General features: G+C 43.3%; 1 protein-coding gene across 1 annotated transcript; it reads left to right on the plus strand.

The window, feature by feature from the left end:
- The first annotated feature begins 8,220 nt into the window (after positions 1-8,220).
- LOC6534466 (toll-like receptor Tollo) lies at positions 8,221-15,190 on the plus strand. Its single transcript, XM_002095107.4, has one exon. It carries the CDS (start codon positions 8,738-8,740, stop codon positions 12,785-12,787), a length of 4,050 nt encoding a protein of 1,349 aa, XP_002095143.1. The 5' UTR covers positions 8,221-8,737; the 3' UTR covers positions 12,788-15,190.
- The last annotated feature ends 6,472 nt before the right edge of the window (positions 15,191-21,662 follow it).

The following is a 21,662-nucleotide window of genomic DNA, read 5'->3' on the forward strand; positions in this document are numbered from 1 at the left end:
TCGGTATTTTCGTATCATTCGGGATCTGTATCTCCCACAATAGATTTGACGCTCTTTTGTCTTTCGGGCTTTTTAATTGCATTTAGTTGCAAATAGATGACATATTAGTGAAGATATAGGGCTGCATCTGGCTGCATCTACGGCCATCAATAAAACTGGCCAGTACGAGGCATTTGGGATTCCGCCTTGTCTTATCCCAAGAAGGTGGGAGATAACCTGGTTTATTGGATAAGATTGAGCAGCTTGGAATTTCAATGGGTTTTCCAGTTTGGAACGGAGCGCTTTCAAATTGATAATGAGAAATTTCTGTTCGAATTTGTATTTAAATGTTGTTAGATTAGGTTTATTTATCTTGAACTTTTCGATACTGGGTGCCATTGAATCGATAAATTAAAAGATGCTTTCGTATGTATCTCGTTTAAACATTTTAGGAGGAGGTATGCCGCGTATAGAAGATCATTCGGTTAGATTCTTCTACGATATACATTTTCTGTAGTCTTTGAAAGGAATTGCTAAATGAAAGTAATGGAAATACTTCAGAAACTGATAATGCAGGAAATTAAAACTTATTGTTATGTTTTTCGTACGTTTAAGATAAGTTTTTCCATTAATGCTGATTATGAACTCAACTTAACGATAATATCTAGAAATTATGCACTTTTGTTACATTAACTGACTGAAAAAGCAGGAAATGCAAGTAATGGAAAAACTTTTGAAACTTTTATGGCCAAGCAAAGATTGATTATACAGGAATCGGAAGTTTATTATGTCGTACTTTATATATTTAAGATAAGTGTCTTCTTTTTTTGCATCTATGCTATATGCATATGCTAGTTTAAGCCATTTTAAAATCAATCTGGCTAGCGTGCTATTTAACTAAATATTCGCGTGCTATTCTAACCAAGCTAATTTATGTTCTTGACTGAAGATTAGTCTCATAACTTCCATTGACAGCAACCCATCCATAGAGTTCGTGTAGCTATAGATGAACTTTTGTGGCCTGTACGAGTATTGCGGTTCCATTCCATTCCACCTAATTGAATAAAACGAGCTTTATTTATAGCCAAGCGAGACTAATTCCAGTCCAACGTCCCACAGAAGCAGAAATCTTGGCCATTGTTCTGCCCGCCCAGCGTTTCCACTTCCTTTGCTTTTTCCATATCATTTTTTGCTTCAGCACGAGTCGCGAATGGCGAAAACTTATGAATGGCCAGCAGAAGTATAGCTGCGGAACTCGAAGACGGCTGTCATTTGCCAGTCACCATTAAAATCAGTTGAGTTATAATTTGACTAATTCCAATGGATTGCATGAATCAACTTTGGTCTGCTTATGCTAATTCGAAGCGCTCTGTGGACCCAGCCCATTCGGATCGAGTCAATTGTAGGCCCATTTGGATGGACTTAAGTAGTTTCTTTTTATTATTATTATGAACTGGGTTGGCCAAGCGTAGGGCGAGTCTTTAAGGCTAGTTTGCAATCGTACACTCTGGGAAATAATTCTACTAATTCAATAAATAGCAAGGCAATGTAATTAATACAAAATATTGAAATAGTCATAGAATGACTGCTGTCGTAACCACCATGCTTATTATATAATGATGGTATGTGTGTATGAATTTATTGCAGAGTTTGCATACTTAGAACATCCTACTTCAAGTTGATTGCATTTTTCGCAGTGCATATATGTAGATGATTAGTTGGGGAGTCGGGTTCGGGGCATGTCTCGGTCCAAGGTTGTCTGCCTGTCCCTTGTTTGTTCATCAAATTATATAGAGCTCGTCTGGCCGACTGACGACTACCGACTACCGTCCGATGCCATCCTCTTTGCATTGCGTAGAAGTAGTTTAGTATATCCTTTCAAATCGTCGCGCCCCCGGGCACAATACAATTGGACCTCACTGTGGATGTTGCATGTGTGTTTGTTGCTTCTGCTGCTGTTGTAGTTGTTGTTGCCTGTCCATGTCCAATGTCTTCTGACGTCGTCTATGGTCTTTTTGATGTGCGTCCAGTCGGAACGCAAAAGTCGATCCCCATATCCATACCCATACCCAAACCCATTCCCATTCCATTTCCCCGTAGCCTGTCGTGCTGCCAAGTTTTTGGAGAGCGTTGTAGGTAAACACTCGCGCCTAAAAATATCTATAAGCTCTTGGGTTCCCGGTTCCCTGGCTATGGTTATATGTACGTGTGTGTGTGTGTCGTGCAACAACTTGGGCAACCACTTTGACTGCGAAAACTCGAACGAGGCAGCTGCAACGCGTTTCGATTAGTTGCCACAACGCGGCGGCTGTCTGTCAGTCATTTCGGCTCACTCAAGACCCAGCCCCTCCGACTCTTCCACCCGTCTGCGTCCATGGTTCTGTGGCCTCAGCTCGCTTTTGGTTCCAGACCCAGACCCAGACTCAGGTTCTGTCGGAAACAACAGTAGGCCAATACCTGACCAGTTTGAGACCCAGACGATACTCATTAGGGGGCTCTTATGCATTTTTAAAGGGTTTAAATACCAAAAAGCTTCGTTGTTATCCCTAAAGGATGGGTGACATGGACAAGAAATTCCTCTTGAAATTAAAAACATGTTGTACTGCGTTATTTTTTTCTTCAGCGTTATTATATCATACATATACATACAATTTGTGAGCCAAAGAATCGCAAATGCATAAAGAACATGGGCTACTTTAAATGTTCAAGCTTTTAAAAATAAAATGTCTAAGAGAAACACCAACAAATCTGTGTACGAACAAAACCAAGAATATAAACATAAATATTATAATTTTTATGGAAACATCCGAAATTAAACGTAATAAGGGTAAGGAAAATAATGTGTTCTGTAAAGCTAATAGAAATTGAGTAAAACTTGATCATATTACATTACATGTAATATCATGTACATTACTAAATGCATTTTATAAATCTAGTAAATAAATGGATATTAAAATAATAAATCAGGAAGTTGCGTGGGGAAATAGTTTCACAGGTAACAAATAACAGATGCTCTGTGGAACCTACCTTTCTGCCCATAATACCCTTAGCCACGCTGCCCAGCTACAGGGTAGCATAAAACGAAACGCTGACGTCGCCGTCGCTGCTGACGCTGTCTTGTTAATTTTTTGAGCTATTTATTTTGATGTTTTCGCTTTTACGCTCTCGTTAAGTCGCCCAGACGCAATGCCAAAGTTCTTTAGTGGCTGCAAAAGCGAAGAAACCGAATGGAAAAACTCTGCTGACCGTCGCGATCGAGCCCGTGGATCGGAGGGGTTCGAAAGACGAGGGGGGTTCAAGACCGGGGGAATATCGTTTGTGTGTGCAGCGTTGCATCACGAGATAGTTGCGAGAGATATGCATACGAAATTGGAAATGCTAATTAATATGTTTTGCACAGCAGATACGAGGCGATATCCACACATCCTCGGTGGCTCTGTTTACATAAGCGTTAACTGCTCACCCGCACTATCTCGCTCTCTGTCTGCCCTCACACTCCGTCTCTTTCCCACACGGTTCGAGATTATTAAATTAATTTTTATTAGGCGTCAAGCCGTAAAGAACAGCTGAGATGGATGACTGGATGGAGGGACGGAGTGAAGTCGAGTGAGCTGAGTGAGTTGGGTGAGTTGAGTGCGGTACCGAATGAATGAATGGCAAGCTCACATGACAACGCGTTATAATTAAGAACAATGGCAACTTATTCAACATACGAATACATATTCCTCTGAAATCCATCGCCCCCGCGAGGGACTCGGCCATATCTCAACTGATTTGTAAGCGGGTCTCGAGCCCGGTCCGTCGCTTCTTTCCACCGCCGCTGACACTTGACGGATTCCATCGTCGATTGGCGTGACATGTCATCGCCCGGGAATTTAATTGCAACGCCTTGGGAAGCGGTAAGACTTGTGTTTTCTTGGGCTGAGTAATGGAATTTATATAGTGGATTGACCGGGGGATCCGAATAGAATATATGTATATAGAGGAAAGTATAAGAATAAACATACATATTGGTACAGAAATGCTGTTTATTTCTAATTTAATTATCTCTTTACTATAATAAGAAGAAGCAACACTTTAATCAACATTTACGATAAGAGCCTTAATAATCATTTAAACTTGGAAAAATAAAGGTTTTTAAAAATTCGTAAATATAGGTTAACAATAAGATATTCAAAGCAATATAGTTGTAAGTACAAAGCACTACGCTTTCAATCGGCAATGCAAAACTATTTCTTATTGTCCCTATTCCCCCATGATCTAATTTTTACCTAATCATGTCTTGCTGAAATATTGGCAATGCAAAGCAAGGCCAGCCACCTGTTTCCCCAATCAGGCAATCCCCTCACAGAGATCCGCAAACAACCCCGCTAATGTAAGCAAAACAGGAAGTTCCGCCGGCCTGATCTTCCCAAGCGATTTCAAGAGATGAATTCAATTCCTAATCCTTATCTTCTCCATTTGGAAGCCACTCTCAAGGGTTTCCTTTCTCCGTTCGCCGGGGGCGTCCCTCAAGGCGGTCATTGTCTCCGGACGAATAAAAAAAGCAATTCCAATTACAAACCAGGCAAAACAACAAACGAAATTTTTCGCAACTGGCAGCTGGCGGAAAATACAAAAAATAATGCACGGGTATCTACAAAAGAATCGGTGCCCATGACTCATGTGACTGTGACCCAATAAGCAATACAAGCGCCCAGCACCCACAAGATACAGATACACGTCTTTGGCAACCCAAGACATGCGAAACGATTACAAAGAAAAATAATTTGCGCAAATGGAAATGAAAGAGAATCGAGAACGATCAGTCATCGCAGGGAAATATTGCCCCCAACTCCGCCAGCTATAGACATAAACTCGACTAATCTAATCAAATCAAATCAATGCTGGCAGAAACGCCCCTCGTATACGGTTACGGATCCTCAAGGTACCCTAAACAGATCCCTGCACTGAGACAAAATATACATTTTTCTGATATACTTATAGAACATGATATATCATAGCTTCTGAAAAGGAAAATGTTTTTATTTGGAGGAGAAAGGATTTCCAAAGATATCTAGTTCTGCAATATTATTCAAAAATATAGTAGAATAGTATGTTAATTCAGTATTGATCTTTAATAATTAGAATGTTTTTTATAATTTAATATTTATAAAAATCAATGAATGATTTCTAATAAATTCTCATTACGGCCTCTTATTTTCCCGAGTGTTTCTTATTGGTCCTGCGGCATATTGTGCAATCAATAGTCTAAGCCAATTCTTTCTACACCCAAGCACTTCCTGGCTTACACCAACTGGCCTGATCGATCGTTGTGGCGATAAAGAAAATCATAAAACGGGAGAGGGAAAGAAAGAAAGGTAAACGGCAGGAACAAACAATTGAGCTAGGACTGTAACAAAATCCTAGCCAAAGATATCGCAGCAGCACCAATCTGTTTACCTGAGGAATCAGGATGAGGTCGATCTGGAGGAAAAGTGAGGAGAGCAGGGAGAGTGAGGACCGAAAGACGATGTTTGCACGGTCAACTTTCAACACAATTTGTAGGCTACCTGCAGTTTGCTCAGACGGAGGCTTGGGTGTGGGTTTTCCTGAGAACGGAGCACCGGAGCACTTGGAAAGGGAGAGATCCATCTCAAACGGACCAGTACCAGCCAACCCATCTCATACCATCCCATACCATCCCATCCCATTCCATCAGATCCCATCCAGACCAAACAAGCTGCTTGGCTAACTGGCTGACTGATACGCATCGCCTGGGATGTGTTTGGTTAATCAGCACCTGTCGAGTCAACGGGCGTCGACAGGTACAACTACACTATATACAGTTGCGATCGAAATAATAGCGCTGCAAATCAAGGGCTTAGTCACATCTGGAGGGGTTTTATTTGTCAGTTTGAGTGGTTATTTTTAAGATAATAATATAGTATGGTCGACGATCCCAGCCGTTAGCTGGCAGCTCACCCTTGAGTGCCTCGAAGTTAATTGTGCTTGAAATAAACCTAATTTTTGCGATTATGCTATCAACTTTTATTTAAGTCGCATTATAATCGCAAATATCTTAAGTTTTAGCAGTTCTGATATCAGAATTTAGAATTGCTGAGTAACTTTTTTGTGTGGCTTATTTCTTAAAAATAATATAAACACTTATCGGAACATAACAAACCCAGCTTTACGTGTGGACTAAGCTACCGATTAATTATATAAAACACTTGTAGCACTTATTTTTCCGAGCCCAGCTGTTTGTGGGTTCTGTATAATCCAGTAGCGATCTGTTTTGCTTGGCACAGTGTTTTGGGAAAGTTTGAAAGTGCGGTTACAACATATGGGCAGCCAGATCATGCGAAGAAATATATCAGATTTGGACTGGTACTCATACTTGTGTTCGGGCCCCTTCGAACTTCAAGTCGGCTCCATCTGCGGCTCAGCCACCGCCACCTCATAATGAGTAAGCCCCCGAGTTCGAGATCTCCCCGACAAATCTCGATTGCCCGGCCAGCCGGTCCGGTCCGATCCGGTCCGGTCTTAAAGTAAAATACCAACGGTCCGAGTTCGAATCCCAACTCCAATCCAATCCCACCAACTGCTGCGGCTGCTCTCATAAATCAAGAAAAATCAGTCAATTTTTTGTGGGTTCGCGTGTGTGAGTGTGCGCCTATATCAAACTGACATTGGCTGAATTAACAATTGATTTCAATAATTTTTTATGATTACTCTCCGCTTTTTTTCGTCTCGTTTTCGGTTTTTGTGGCCGTCTGCAAGGCAAGCAAAGAAAAGCCGAAGATCAGCCACTTGCACTCGAATCCGTCGATTCAGCAAATCGCCTCTCTCTCGTATCTCTCAGATGTCTCATTTGCTGAATATGGAAAAGCACTCAATTGCGCTGAGAACTCAACTCTCAGCTGAGTAGAGAGTAGTTGAGTAGTGGAGTAGAACTTGTCTAACCGGTGTGACGAGTGTCAATGTCTCATTGGAATTGGAATTGTTTGCTCCGTTTGACGCTCAGCGGAACCGACAGGCGGGAAACGGCGGGGAGGCCCATGGTGCGCACAGTGGGCCCAAATCGGCAAGGTGCCAGCTGTGGGTGTGAACCTGCTGGGACGGGGAGTTTTTGTGCGAAGATCAAGGTTGCTTTGGCGTGACAAATATTTGAGGTGTGGACTAATTTGACTTGTATTCGAAGCTACGACACCGGAAATCGTATAAGATAACTGCAGAGATCCGTCCTTAGATTTTTCATTCGTAACAAATTGGTAATTGAAAAGGCTAAGTTTAAAAGATTTTTCATTTTCTAATAATATACAGTTTTAACTTCTTACCTTTTACGGTCACTGTGTCTGCCATTAAGAAATTTAAAGTATTTTTCCTTAATTTTTTGGAAATATTATTGCTTTAAAAAAACTTAAAATAATATAAGATTGAATAATATATTTCTTTGTAAGGTAATGTTTCGAATTGCTTGTCCTTCTTATTATATGTTTAATAATGAAATTAATTTGTAGTTTGTTAATTAATATTCATATGATTGGTAATTAAACTTTATTCATTAGACAAATCTCCATTACATTTTCCTTATCCGAGAAATATAAAGGAACGGTTCTTTTCTTTCTTTTTCAAATGCCATTTAAGCTGCTAAGAGATTTTATGTTTTCTTTGTGGATTACAGTGCCGCACTTGTTACATACTTTCTATTACTTAATAGTTGTCCCATCCATCTACTTCCCTAGGGAACACTTTTTATCAGAGCGGGAAATCGCTAAGCAGATCTAGCATATCGATTTACTTCTTTCTTCCGCCGGCATCCTTGACCTAAAGTAGATTTGGAATATCCTTGGTCCTAAAATTACACATGTTTCTGTAGGCCAATTTCACCTGCCCATCTCCCGCGATCTCACTTCCTCACACCTTCCATCTGTTTTGCTTTGTTGCAAAACCCCATGCAAATTCTACCTGCCCGCCGAGTGCAATTCGATGCTATTCGGCCCACTGTGCACTGTGGGCCATTACGTGCAATGCGTTTGCGTTTGCGTTCGGATTGCATAGTTTTGTTTACTCGATCGCATCTCGCTCTAGTTCCTTGGTTCTGTGTGCGTGCTCAATGAGTGCTCACTTACTCATTTACTCACGAACTCATAGGTGCCCCTATACACCAACTCAGCCAGGTACTCAGACACTCAGCTACTCAAATAGTGAGCTACATCCGGTTGAGTGATTTTCAGCGGCACTTGCTGCTGGCCGAAAGCCGAAGAGAGCGATCAGTTTTTGAGTTGACTTCGAGCCGAGCGGACGCGCGTTTGTCGTTCAGCGGATGAAACAGAGAAAAAAGAAGAAGTATCGCCTCGAGAAAAATTGGAACACAATTTATCAATCGCGCTATCGCACCCCCCACTTGGATTACGGTCAACGCGAAACTACAACAAAGAAATAAAATTAAGATATAGAAATCAAGAAACGAAAAACGAAAGCAACCAAAATCAAAAGATATAAATGAAAATTATATAGCCAGCGGGAAGAAACAAGAAAATCGTTTTAGTTCAAGCATTAAATCGGTTGATGTGCTGTTCTTGTGAAAAGTGCCGATTGTGCAAAGCTGCGCTATAAAACCAAACAAAACACAAATTAATTCAAAAAATCCCAAATAAACACACACACAAAATGGGCGAAAAATAGAACGAGCAGTGAAAGACCAAAAGAAGCCCCCATAACCTCCCGAATAACCAAAATCGAAACCCCATTCGAAGTTTAGGCACCTCCAAAAATGCTGGCCACCACCCACATGCTGTACGTGCTGATCGCCACCTGGGTAATACCCATTTTCGGAGCGGCCCTCAGCAAGACGGTGTTGTACCAGGCTCCCGACGAGTGCCGCTGGTCCGGCGGCGGGGAGCACGACATCACCCTGGTCTGCCACCTGCGGACCATCAACTCGGAGCTGGAGAACACCAACTTTAGTGTGATCCAGCCGCAGAACACGGTGCGCCTGCGCCTGGAGTGCAACGATGCCCTCTTCTTCCAGAGCAGTCTGAGCCCGGATAGCTTCAGATCGCTGGTGGAGCTGAGGGATCTCACCATCGAGTACTGCAAGCTGGGCAATATCACGGACGGATCTTTCCGCGGTCTCCAGGAGCTGCGAAACCTCACCATTCGCACGCACAACGGCGACTGGTCCACCATGTCGCTGGAGATGGCCTCCAACAGCTTCGTGGAGTTCCGCCAGCTGGAGCGCTTGGATCTGAGTCTCAACAACATCTGGCTGATACCCGATGGCATGGTGTGCCCCCTGAAGTCCCTGCAGCACCTCAATGCCTCGTACAATAAGATCCAGGACATCAGCAACTTCTACTTCAGCGCTTCGCTGAGCTCGCGGAAGGCACGAGTTTGCGGCTCCACGCTGCAAAGTCTGGACCTGAGTGCCAACAAGATGGTCAGCTTGCCCACGGCCATGTTATCGGCTCTGGGCCGACTGACCCATCTGAATATGGCCAAGAACAGCATGAGTTTCCTGGCCGATCGCGCCTTTGAGGGTCTTCTTTCGCTGAGGGTTGTGGATCTCTCGGCGAATCGATTGACCTCCTTGCCGCCAGAACTCTTCGCGGAGACCAAACAACTGCAGGAAATTTACTTGAGGAACAACTCCATCAATGTGTTGGCCCCGGGAATCTTTGGCGAGCTGGCTGAACTCCTAGTTCTCGACTTGGCTAGCAACGAACTGAATTCCCAGTGGATCAATGCAGCCACTTTTGTGGGTCTCAAGCGGCTCATGATGCTGGATTTATCGGCTAATAAGATCAGCCGCCTGGAGGCCCATATCTTCAGGCCCCTGGCCAGCTTGCAGATCCTGAAACTGGAGGATAACTACATCGATCAGCTGCCGGGGGGAATCTTTGCGGATCTCACCAACCTACACACACTGATCCTCTCGCGCAATCGCATCTCGGTCATTGAACAACGCACTCTGCAGGGCTTGAAGAATCTGCTGGTGCTCTCCCTGGACTTCAACAGGATATCCCGAATGGATCAGAGATCCCTGGCAAACTGCAGCCAGCTGCAGGATCTGCACCTGAACGACAACAAATTGCAGGCTGTGCCCGAAGCTCTGGCCCATGTTCCCCTGCTCAAAACCCTCGATGTGGGCGAGAACATGATCAGCCAGATCGAGAATACCAGCATCACCCAGCTGGAGAATCTGTATGGCCTCCGGATGACGGAGAACTCTCTCACCCACATCCGGCGAGGAGTTTTCGATCGCATGAGCTCCCTGCAGATCCTCAACCTGTCCCAGAACAAGCTGAAGTCCATCGAGGCGGGCTCTCTGCAAAGGAATGGTCAGCTGCAGGCCATCAGGCTGGATGGAAACCAGCTGAAATCCATTGCTGGTCTCTTCACCGAACTGCCCAACCTGGTGTGGCTGAATATCTCGGGCAATCGTCTCGAGAAATTCGATTACTCGCACATTCCCATCGGACTTCAGTGGCTGGATGTTCGGGCCAACAGGATCACCCAGTTGGGCAACTATTTCGAGATCGAGAGCGAACTGAGCCTGAGCACCTTTGATGCCAGCTATAATTTGCTGACGGAGATAACGGCTAGCTCTATTCCAAACAGCGTGGAGGTTTTGTACTTGAACGACAACCAGATCTCCAAGATTCAGCCGTACACTTTCTTTAAGAAGCCCAACTTGACGCGCGTGGACTTGGTGAGGAATCGGCTGACCACCTTGGAGCCCAATGCTCTCCGCTTGTCGCCCATCGCCGAGGATCGGGAGATCCCGGAGTTCTACATTGGCCACAATGCCTACGAGTGTGACTGCAACTTGGACTGGCTGCAAAAGGTGAATCGCGAGTCGCGAACTCAGCCGCAACTCATGGACTTGGACCAGATTCACTGCCGGTTGGCTTACGCCCGAGGATCTTCACATGTCTCCCTGATAGAGGCCAAGTCCGATGACTTCCTTTGCAAGTACGCCTCCCATTGCTTTGCCCTGTGCCATTGCTGCGACTTCCAGGCGTGTGACTGCAAAATGGAGTGCCCGGATAGGTGCTCCTGCTACCACGACCAGTCCTGGACCTCGAATGTGGTGGATTGCAGCCGGGCTTCCTATGAGCAGACCCTGCCATCCCACATTCCCATGGATTCCACTCAGCTGTATCTGGACGGAAACAATTTCCGGGAGCTGCAGAGCCATGCGTTCATCGGTCGCAAGAGGCTAAAGGTGCTGCACTTGAACCACTCCAGGATCGAGGTGCTGCACAATCGCACCTTCTATGGACTTCTGGAGCTGGAGGTGCTCCAACTGCAAAGTAATCAGTTGAAGGCCTTAAATGGCAACGAATTCCAAGGACTGGATAACCTCCAAGAACTGTATCTGCAGCACAACGCTATAGCCACGATCGATACCCTCACCTTTACGCACCTGTATCACCTAAAGATCCTGCGATTGGATCACAATGCCATCACATCATTCGCCGTCTGGAACTTCCTGCCCAGTTATCTGAACGAGCTGCGTCTGGCCTCCAATCCCTGGAGCTGCAACTGCGAATTCATCGATAAGCTCAGGGACTACATGAATCGCCATGAGTATGTGGTGGACAAGCTGAAGCTGAAGTGCGATGTGATCAGTGGAAATGGCACCCAGCAGATGGTCATATACCCGGGATCCGGAGAGGCTACCACCCTGCCCGTTGTTCAGTGCTCTCAGACCCTGCCTTTGGGTCTGGATAACAGCTTTAACTATGCGGAGCAGGCTGGTGGCGAGAATGCCTCGAATGCCACCTCCACGAAAATGATCCTGAATCAGCCCCCGAAACTGGATTACATTCCCATTCTGGTGGCCATCCTGACGGCCTTCATCTTCGTAATGATCTGCATTTCGCTGGTGTTCATCTTCCGGCAGGAGATGCGTGTGTGGTGCCACTCGAGATTCGGAGTCCGACTCTTCTACAATGCCCAAAAGGATGTGGACAAGAACGAGAGGGAGAAGCTGTTCGACGCCTTCGTGTCGTACTCCTCCAAGGATGAGTTGTTCGTCAACGAGGAGCTGGCTCCCATGCTGGAAATGGGTGAACACCGCTACAAGCTGTGCCTGCACCAGAGGGACTTCCCTGTGGGTGGCTATCTGCCGGAAACCATCGTGCAGGCGATCGACAGCAGCCGGAGAACCATAATGGTGGTCAGCGAGAACTTCATCAAATCGGAGTGGTGCCGGTTCGAGTTCAAGTCCGCCCATCAGTCGGTGCTAAGAGATCGTCGCCGGCGGCTGATAGTCATTGTGCTGGGCGAGGTGCCCCAGAAGGAACTGGATCCCGATCTTCGCTTGTATCTGAAGACGAACACGTATCTGCAGTGGGGCGATAAGCTGTTCTGGCAAAAGCTGCGATTCGCTCTACCGGATGTCTCCTCATCGCAGCGATCCACTGTTGCCGGCCAGAGTTGCCATGTGCCGATCAACCACGCCGCTTACCACCACCACCACCACGTCCACCAGCAGGCGATGCCCCTGCCCCACTCGGTGCACCACCACCAGCAGCAGTTCATGCTGCCACCGCCACCGCAGCAACCGGGCAGCTTCCGCCGGCAACCATCGTTGCACCAACAGCAGCAGCAGCAACAGCAACAGCAGCAACTTCGCGGCAACAACAACACGACGCAGCAGCAGCAGCAACAGCAGGCGGCCTTGCTGATGGGTGGTGGGTCGGTGGGTGGGCCTGCACCGCAGATGATTCCCCTGGCGGGTGGCATCCAGCAGCAGAGCCTCCCATTGCCACCGAACCAGCAGCCGACGCCGGCGTCTAGAAATCTGCACATGTGAGTGGGGTTAGCTTTAAGCAGAGGGTTAAAGGCAAGGTTGAGTTGTGAGAGCTGGAGAGGATTAGGAGAATCAGTATTTATAGTTTGGTTACATTCTGAAAGAATCCGTTTCCATTTCCCATTTCTTCTGAGGTAGAAGCTTTCCTTCATTTTATTTTTCTAGTTCCTTAGGCTTCGAGATGGAGAAGACTATATGATGGTGTCGAAACGTATCATTAAGAAACCCATTTGATGTCTAGACCACGATCTTGTTCAGTTATGTGATCCGGAATATCTGCAGCCCAAAAAATAAGTACCCTCGCTGGAAACAAGTTTAACTTCCTCGGGTTTCAAAATAAAGAACAAGGGGGAATTGCATTCAATATGCAAATGCGAGCGTTTAGCGATAAAAGCCTAGTTACATGTTGAAATAGCAAAAGTAAAAGAAAAATCGAGTGGGGAAAGAACAGGCAGCACCAGCAGGCAGGAACAATAACAACAGCAGGAGAAAAACAGTAAAATAGCTGGCGAGCCATGCAATTGTTGTTTGTTGGCCCTGTTCTGTTTTCTTACGGCCAGCTATTTTCAGTTTCCTGGCTCGCAGCTAGATTCTGAAAATTGATGTTGCATGCAACACAGCAACAGCAACGAGAAACTGGGAACTACACGGGAAAAACTGGTGGAATTTAATGAAGGCCTAATTAATTTATTTTTAGAAAAATTAAACTTCAAGTGTAGAAAGAAACGAAATCGGAATGATACATCCCAACTATATTTATGACTATCAATAATCCCTTTTAAAAACAAAAGAGTAACTAGAGAATTTTAAAGCACTGTCATTCAGATAATATATATTTTTTATGTTCTTTGAGATTTTAAGATTTTTATCAGGTGTGATCCTATTTATTTCCCGTGTAGATCAAACACCAACCAGTCAGTCAGTCAGCAACAAAAGGCAGCAGGCCCAAAAGTATTTCTCTTGGCTTTATTTTTTCGTTCCTCCTTCATCTCCTTTATTTTGTCGTTTTCCTGCATTTTTTGTTGTTTTCCTCTGTTTTCCTCGTTTTCCCCGTTTGCAACGCTCACTCGTTAGTTCATCTTAACTGCTGCATTTTGCTATAACAAGCTCGACGTGTGTAGAAGATACACCCGTGTATCTGTATCTGCAGCAGCTGTAGTCGAATCCGAATCCGCATACGAATTCGTATCTGTATCTGTGCATCTGTGGCTGTGAATGTGAATGTGACTGCGCGGGTTTGGGAAAAATAGGCAAAGGCAACGCAAAACATCACAGAGCTCATGTCTGGCCAAAAGGAAAATGGTAACAAAAAGCAGACCTTAGACGTTAGACGGTATTCGTTGGAGAACCGAAAACCCAGACCGTCTGCAGACAGTTGCTGTGCGGGTTAAAATTGGTTTTGGTTTTTGTTGCCACTTTTTTGTTTTTTTTTTAGTTTTGCCCCTTTCTGAGCCACAATTACATGTGCTAATCAATGGCAGAAAAATAGATAGCAAGATGTTGGCAAGGAAAGAAGTGAGAAGTGTGGGAAGGGAAACAATTGTAGAGGATTTAGACCCGATAAAATGGACTTACATCCAACAATTAATGCCAGTTAATTGTATCCCAGCATTGGAAGATAAAGACATGCGAGAGAATTCCCCTATAATAGTAGTCACTTCGGCAGATCACGCTATGCCCAGATTTGATTAGGAAACAAAGCTTCTTTCTATTCCTTCCCCTTCAGCTAGTCAGCGATTGAGCAGAAGCAAAAAGAATTTCCCAGAGTGAAACTTCCAATTGTGACCTTGCTGCAACGAAAAAAAGATACAAGTTTCCCTGGGCAGATGTGGAAAACCCAAGGAAAAGCGTAGGAGAGAGATCGGCACGTGTGTGTGCCGAGCTTTTGGCCCCAAAGTTGTGTTTTGGCCAAAACCCGACAAGGCCAGAAAAGGAGGAACATGAGAACAAAGCCGTACAGATTAGTTTGGTCTTGGCGATTAACATCTACCAGGTTGTGTGTGCTACTCCCCCTCTACTTGCACCCATATATCTCAGAAAATCTCCAGCTCCACTGACTTGCCAATTTAAAAATGCATTCCAAAAGCGAGAAACCAGAAAACTAGTTAACAAATCAAACACACTCTCTTTAGAAGGATTCACTTGGTTTAGACTGTAAAGAGTTAAATGTAAATAAGTTAAATGTTAATTGTACTTGTAATTGTTTAATCATTGTGATATTTTGTTTTAGCATAAGTCCTAATTTATTAAGATGCGTACCATTTTCCTACCAACCTACGTTTAGTCGTAATCTTATCCTCATTAGTTAGTCTAGCTTTTAAGTTAATCAATTGAATGAAAACCCACAATCCCCGCCTACGAGATACAGCCATATTAACTCTATGAAAATGATAAAACTATTGTACATAAAAAGAAACAACTGACAAAAAGGACTGTATGCACTAAAATGAAAGAAACACGAATTATGCAACACGAATCAAACAAATTGAGAACATAAATCGACTGATTACATGTGTACTATATATAAATATGCATAAAATTTAATTATGATTTACTCGCCGTTCGTTGTAAATATTATAACTACCCGCACACCTATGAATATGTATTGTATTTTGTAACTTTATGTTTTCTAGTTTATAACGAAAAAGCGAAGAGGAAAAACGAATCACAAAAATATATAAATGACAAAAAATTGATAATCAAAAAACTGTCTCGATTTTTATTTCACTCCAGCCCACAGCTGCGATGGTTTTGTTCTGTTGTTATTTTTTGTCTGCCGCTGATAAGCCATAAACTATCTCGCCTTGACATTTGATATGGATTCTTGATACGGATTCCGCGTTGGATGCGAATTCCAATGCCACCAGTCGCTTTTGCCACAACCCAATGGAGCTTTGCTGTGGCTCTGGTTTTGTTTATGTCAGAGCGGTGTTCTATTACATCCGAAAAAAATTTGCAAGATAAACACTAAGAAAGCTTGACCATTCCATGACAGATGGAAGAAAGGCGACGGGGAAAAGGGGCAGACTTATGGTAAGATTGAGGTTGGACCTTAAACTTCCCAATGGCAGATACGAATTTGATCGACCTTCATAAAGTTGTTTGAAGTGCAACATTTTAAATATTTCATGGTCAGGCTTGGTGATTATTAAATCATCATACTGTTCCTAACGACATATTTTCATTTTTGAATATTAAAAGTGTTCTTTTTCACAGAATTTATTGAATGAATTTATATTTTATTAGACATTAAAATGAAAAATTACCTGTACTGTGATTTAACTCTAATTCTATGACTCTTTAATTCATTCTGTCTTCGATTTTGGACTATGAATAGTTATCACTTCCTAGAACTCCAAGAACTCATCACACCCACCTCGCCACACGCATCCACACTCTCATCGAACCGCACATCCCACGATTGCTCAATTTGAATTAATGTTAAGCAGATATTTATGCTCGCCAAAGACATCGTCGCATCTTCCCATGCATATTTTAAAGATATCTATATGGCGGCAGTATCTCATCGGCGGAATTATTGGCTATCATGTGTTTATACTGCCTTTATTTGAGTCAATGAGCCCACAGCGAAATGTTTTGCCTGGAAACGAGTTCCCTCCTCCTAGTTTCCATCTGCCAGCTCCCGATGAATGAATAATTTTTATGATCAATTAAATGCGCAATAAAATTGATGAGCCCCCGCCGCTGAAACATAAATTCACATTGCTTAAATTAGCGAATTTTACAATCAATCATTAGCGGGCCAGTGGTTCGACAAAGGAGCCTTTGATGTGCAACTTTGGAACGGGGCGAAATTGTATCTGGTTGTAGAGTCTAGTATCTTGTATCTGCTGGATACACATGTGTCTGCGGCCTAACCAATCGGGGGAGAAGTTTAAGACCGGGCAAAACCCTTTTCAATATTTTCATTTCCCTCATCGCTCAATTCGGTGCGGTTCGAGGCGCAACCGAAAACGAAAACCTAGAAAACTTTGCAAAAAAACACGTCAAATATTAAAAACTTTTCTTTGCTTTTACTTTCTCCGAACCCGCTGGCATATATATGTACTATGCACACTCCACCCATCCATATCCACATCCACATATCTCCCCTTTTTCCTTTATTTTATCAATTTTGCCTGTGGGATTTGTTACAAAGTAACGGATGAGTTGAAGTGGGAAGAGGGCAGACACCGCCAATCCAAGAGCCAAACTTTCAATTGAATTTTTTTGTTCGCGTTGTTTCCTTTCGGGTAAGGAAAGTTTAGAGGCCCGTTTCTCGGGTGGGGGTTTCCTTTTTTAGGGGACTTCGGATAGGGGTCTTTGCTCTTTGGGGAAGGTTCCGTCTGTCATTTGGCATACGCAGCGAAAAGAAGTCGACGTAAATATTTCGGTTTACAAGTCAGTTTAGTGTCAAAAGAGATGCCCTTTATTTATAGATTGCCCTCGCAGAACTTGGGCTTGAACTTGGCTACGAACAGGGATGTATTTCTATTTCAGGCAAGGTAATAATGGATTTATTGCAATATGCCAGGCTGCAGTGGGATTTTCCCCACATTCTAAAAATATGTTTTTTTATTGGCTAACTGCACTTTGAATAATTTATTACTTTATGATGGCCCAACATTTTATTTGTTTTAATGGAACCTTGTCCAGATGATAAAACCACTCCTAAGAATTTATAAAATTACCTTAAAATTTCTATCTAAAATATGTAATTAGACCCATATCCAGAAACCTTTAACCCCTTTAAGCCACAGAACCGCTCCTGTGACCCCATTTTCGGCACAGGTTCGCTTCCTGGCCGAAACCTCCGTCAAAAATTTCCCTGACTGCAGTTTAGAAGTTTTTATTCGCTCTCGCATTTTCCGACTTTATTTTTTCCTTGCCTTTTTCCCGGGGCCCAAAGTCAAATCAAAGTGCTTGGCCTGCGCCAAAGCTTAGTGCTAATGCCAGAGCCATCAGTCTGAACTTTTGGGCCATCTATCAAAGGTTTTGAAAGCGAAAGGAAAAGGGAAAATCGAAGAGGCAATCTCATTAAGAAGCCAGCCGCATCAACACATTCACATTCCGCATATGCGAAGCCTGAAATATTTTCCCATGTGCATCCGGCGAAGACCCGACAATTAGGTAGCCACCCAATCATTGCACCCACCACTTGGCTCATTAGACGCAATCCCAATGAATCGAGAGTCGTAAAACTCTTTGGTCCCCGGTGTTTTTCCTACATTTCTGGCTGCTGATCTGCGGCATGGCAGAGCTATGTATAAATAAATATGCTTTTATTGGAAGACGACTACAACTGTTTGCAATAAAAGCAACATTTTTCTTAATTTCCATTTCTTGCTAATTTACCAGCCATAAATTGCCCGCCCGTCTACCCTGTGGGCAATGAAGTAACCACGGACAGGGAATCTACTGGCGGAAGGGATGGTAAGGGGAGGGGTGGCCGAAACAAGCGGAGCTGAACCGACCGATTCGACGGTAGACACATAAAATTGACTACAAATTATTGCACATTGTCAAAACAACATTGGTTTGCAATTTTCGCGCTTCAACGCAGATGCAAAGAGATAGTCGCTGGTGATTTTCGGACGGGGAACGGCGAGGGGCAGGGCGGCGGTAATGCCGATTCATAGAGGGAGAGACGGGCGGGGGGAAACGGAGTGTGAGGGGCATAAAACAATCAGGTAGGGGAGTTCGGTATGTGGCACATTTTCACTGGAAATACTCTCCCAACTAGGGGTACATTTCACTTGGTAATAGTGCTAGGCAACTTCTAAATAAATATATTCGGCATTTTAGATACAATTTCATGTATTATTAACACACTAACAGAGGTTATACATTTTTAAACTCTACTCATTTCACAAGTTGAGTGCATTCTAAGGGTAAATTAGTTTTTATTTGAATAGTTGAAGCTTAAAATAAATGTAGAAAAATATAAACCATTGTAATAAATATAAATATTAAATATAAATATTAACTATAAATACTATACATAAATATTAAATATATATATGAAACATAAAATATATATATACAAATATTAAATATAAATATTATTAAATATAAGACAATTAAATAGTATATAGATAGATTACCGAGGCAAAATATAGATAGCGCTGTTGATATGATGACATATGTTCGCTGTTCATCAGAGAAAAGTGCAGATTAGCATACATACAAGAATTGGAAAAGATCTCTTTATGCTTTTCATTAACCCCTTTCTTAGGATATACCCGGATCGGCTTAACCCCCGCCATCCCAGCAATTTTTTACAGTTGCCCACGATAATTTGCGCTGCAAACGGTCATATGCAACTGTGAAATGGCAAATGGAAAATGGGTTTAGGTTTATTGCCGTCGACCAACCCCGTCATCATCATCGCCGCCATCACCACCATTGCCATCACCATCACCACCATCGCCATCACCTAACCATCGACCACATTGGAGCCCAGATGAGAATCGAGTGGGGCGGATACATACTATACTCGCATATACGACAAAGTGGAGACATTGACATATTGCCAGCCGATTAATGAGCCCACAAGAGCGGCCCTGGACCTGAGCAGTGCTGATTGTTTTCATTGAAATAAATGACAGACACCGGCCTGTTGACACACGCGTTGAGGGAATATTTGATACCCTGCATAAATAATAATCATTTTCGCTGGGCCCCAATGTTGCAGGTCTCTTCGGACGCTGACTCCGCATAAAAGCAAATTTGTATGCAGTTTATCTTATCACGATCACGTTGCATCTGCGAACGATGCTGCGGAAAAGTGCGGCCAAGTCGCCGAAGACGCGTAAGTTTCACGTATTTTCATGCACGATTAAAGCCTTAATTTCGAGCGCACAGAGAGCGGGATATACACTCGGATATACACGTATATGGCGAAAGAGAGGCACCGGGTATCTGCAGCTCCTAATTAATGGTTTTGCATCGGCTGCTTATCGCACCGCACGCATCGGGATCGTCTTTGTCCTGGTCATCAGTGCACTGGAAAAAAGGGGGAAAATATAGTTATAGTTGTAGAAAGGTGAAAAATAATACCCTAATAATAATGAGATTCCAAGATATTTTATTTTGTCATTTTTAAATATTCTGCGGCATGTTCAAAGGGGGATTTATTATAAATTCACCTCATATCTTAATATTATTATAAATTCACCCCATATCTTAATTCATTTGTATTTTAAAATGACGCATTGATTGATTTATTCTTAATTATAAATCTTCCATTGCTTTCATCACCATCTCCGTATGCAAATAAATACAAGATTAAATTTATTAAACTGATTTCCAAACAACCAAGACAAACCATATTTATGCAAAGCAGCGCCAATCTTTAACAAGCATGAATGCTTGTTGACGCAGCTATAAATCTTCATTTTTGCCAGATTTATTCAACCTGCTGACAACGTTTTAGAAACCGAAACTAGCTCGTCTTTGAATATTAACGAAGTACTTTTTTCCCGCAGTGCAGCAGCAGGAGCCTCATCTCTTGTCCGAGCTTTGCTTTGCTAAGTGTTCGCTGGGGATCTTCCTTGGCGGCACCTGATCAAGGCAAAGAGATCCAATCCCAACCCAACCCATCCGATCCCATCCGATCCGATCCAATGCGATCTGCTCCGAACCGGGCCCATTCGACTCTGACTTCGGTCTTCAGTCTGCGTAAAATATTTAATATTTTTGCTGGCCGCATTTTATGAGCTGTAGCATTGCACATTATTGATAATGCCCGATATGAGTCGGCCTTTGCAGGGGTGTTGTCAAGGCAAGGTAGTATCCCCTCCCCCCCCTGTGGTGATAAGACAACATTGTTTTTGGGGTGTTGCAAGTAGGGAGCGATAAGCATCGATTGGTGGTAAATGGCAAAGAGAAAGCTGCGACAGGAGGCGCTTTTGTGTCCCGACGTTTTAGCGCTCGATTGGGCAACTGGAATTTGTGATCGTGCGCAGAGATCTTCCTTCAAGGTTCCTGGCTTCCTCTTGTTCTTGTTAGCCCCATCTGCAGATGGTCAAGACCGCTGTGACCGATAAGGAGTGATTTTGTTTTGGGTGAAGTCCATTTAAAATGTTCCTCACATTTTATGTGTCCGTTAGATCGCCGTGATAATTATGGATCACTTCTGAGCGCGCTTATCGCAGATGTAAGCTTTGAATATTTTAAGAAAGTTGATTAATGGTAAGAAGTTGGTTGTGGAAATGGAAAATGGGCTTATTAGGCTTCATGTCACTTTATCATTATTGATATTTAAAATAGAAGATCTCTATATACAAATATATAGTAATAAATAAGCTAAGATGTAACCTATTTTAGGATCAAAGCTAATTTGAAAGCTAGTGCTGAATGCAGGTATGTAGTTACTTTCATCCATTTCTTGAAGCATCTTAATCGTCATCCCATTGAATTATCATTAAATCAAAACGTCAAACTTTTCCCCAATTTAATTGTCTGTTTCCATCACCTTTTCGCCGGCAGTGTTGACTCATTCGGGCCGAACAATTGATTAGCTTTCGATGCTGACCATAAAACCCAATTCATTTAGCCATAATGTTGACACCGAAATGCAGTTAACAGCTTTAACTCTTAACTGGAATTTACTTAAATGTGTCCCCGCCGTTCCATTTCGCCTTTAGTTTGTTTTGTTTCGTTTTTGTTTCGATTGTGAGCGTTTTTGTTGGCTTTTACAGAGAATTGGGCCGGCGGAATGCACGGAAAGCTGGCTCAGAGATCCGTTGGCCAGTTTTCAAATTCGGCACGATCAAGCATCGCGATCGGCGATCAACGCTCTCATCTTCTCATCTGCCCAGCTGAATTTATATATTTTTCTGTGTGTTTTTTTCCACCGATTCTCTGCTGTGGCTTT

The sequence above is a fragment of the Drosophila yakuba genome, chromosome 3L (genome assembly GCF_016746365.2).
Source record: "Drosophila yakuba strain Tai18E2 chromosome 3L, Prin_Dyak_Tai18E2_2.1, whole genome shotgun sequence".
NCBI lineage: Eukaryota > Metazoa > Arthropoda > Insecta > Diptera > Drosophilidae > Drosophila > Drosophila yakuba.

Excerpts from the sequence above, each read along its gene's own strand:
- LOC6534466 (XM_002095107.4), top strand. The coding sequence starts at position 8,738 with ATGCTGGCCACCACCCACATGCTGTACGTGCTGATCGCCACCTGGGTA.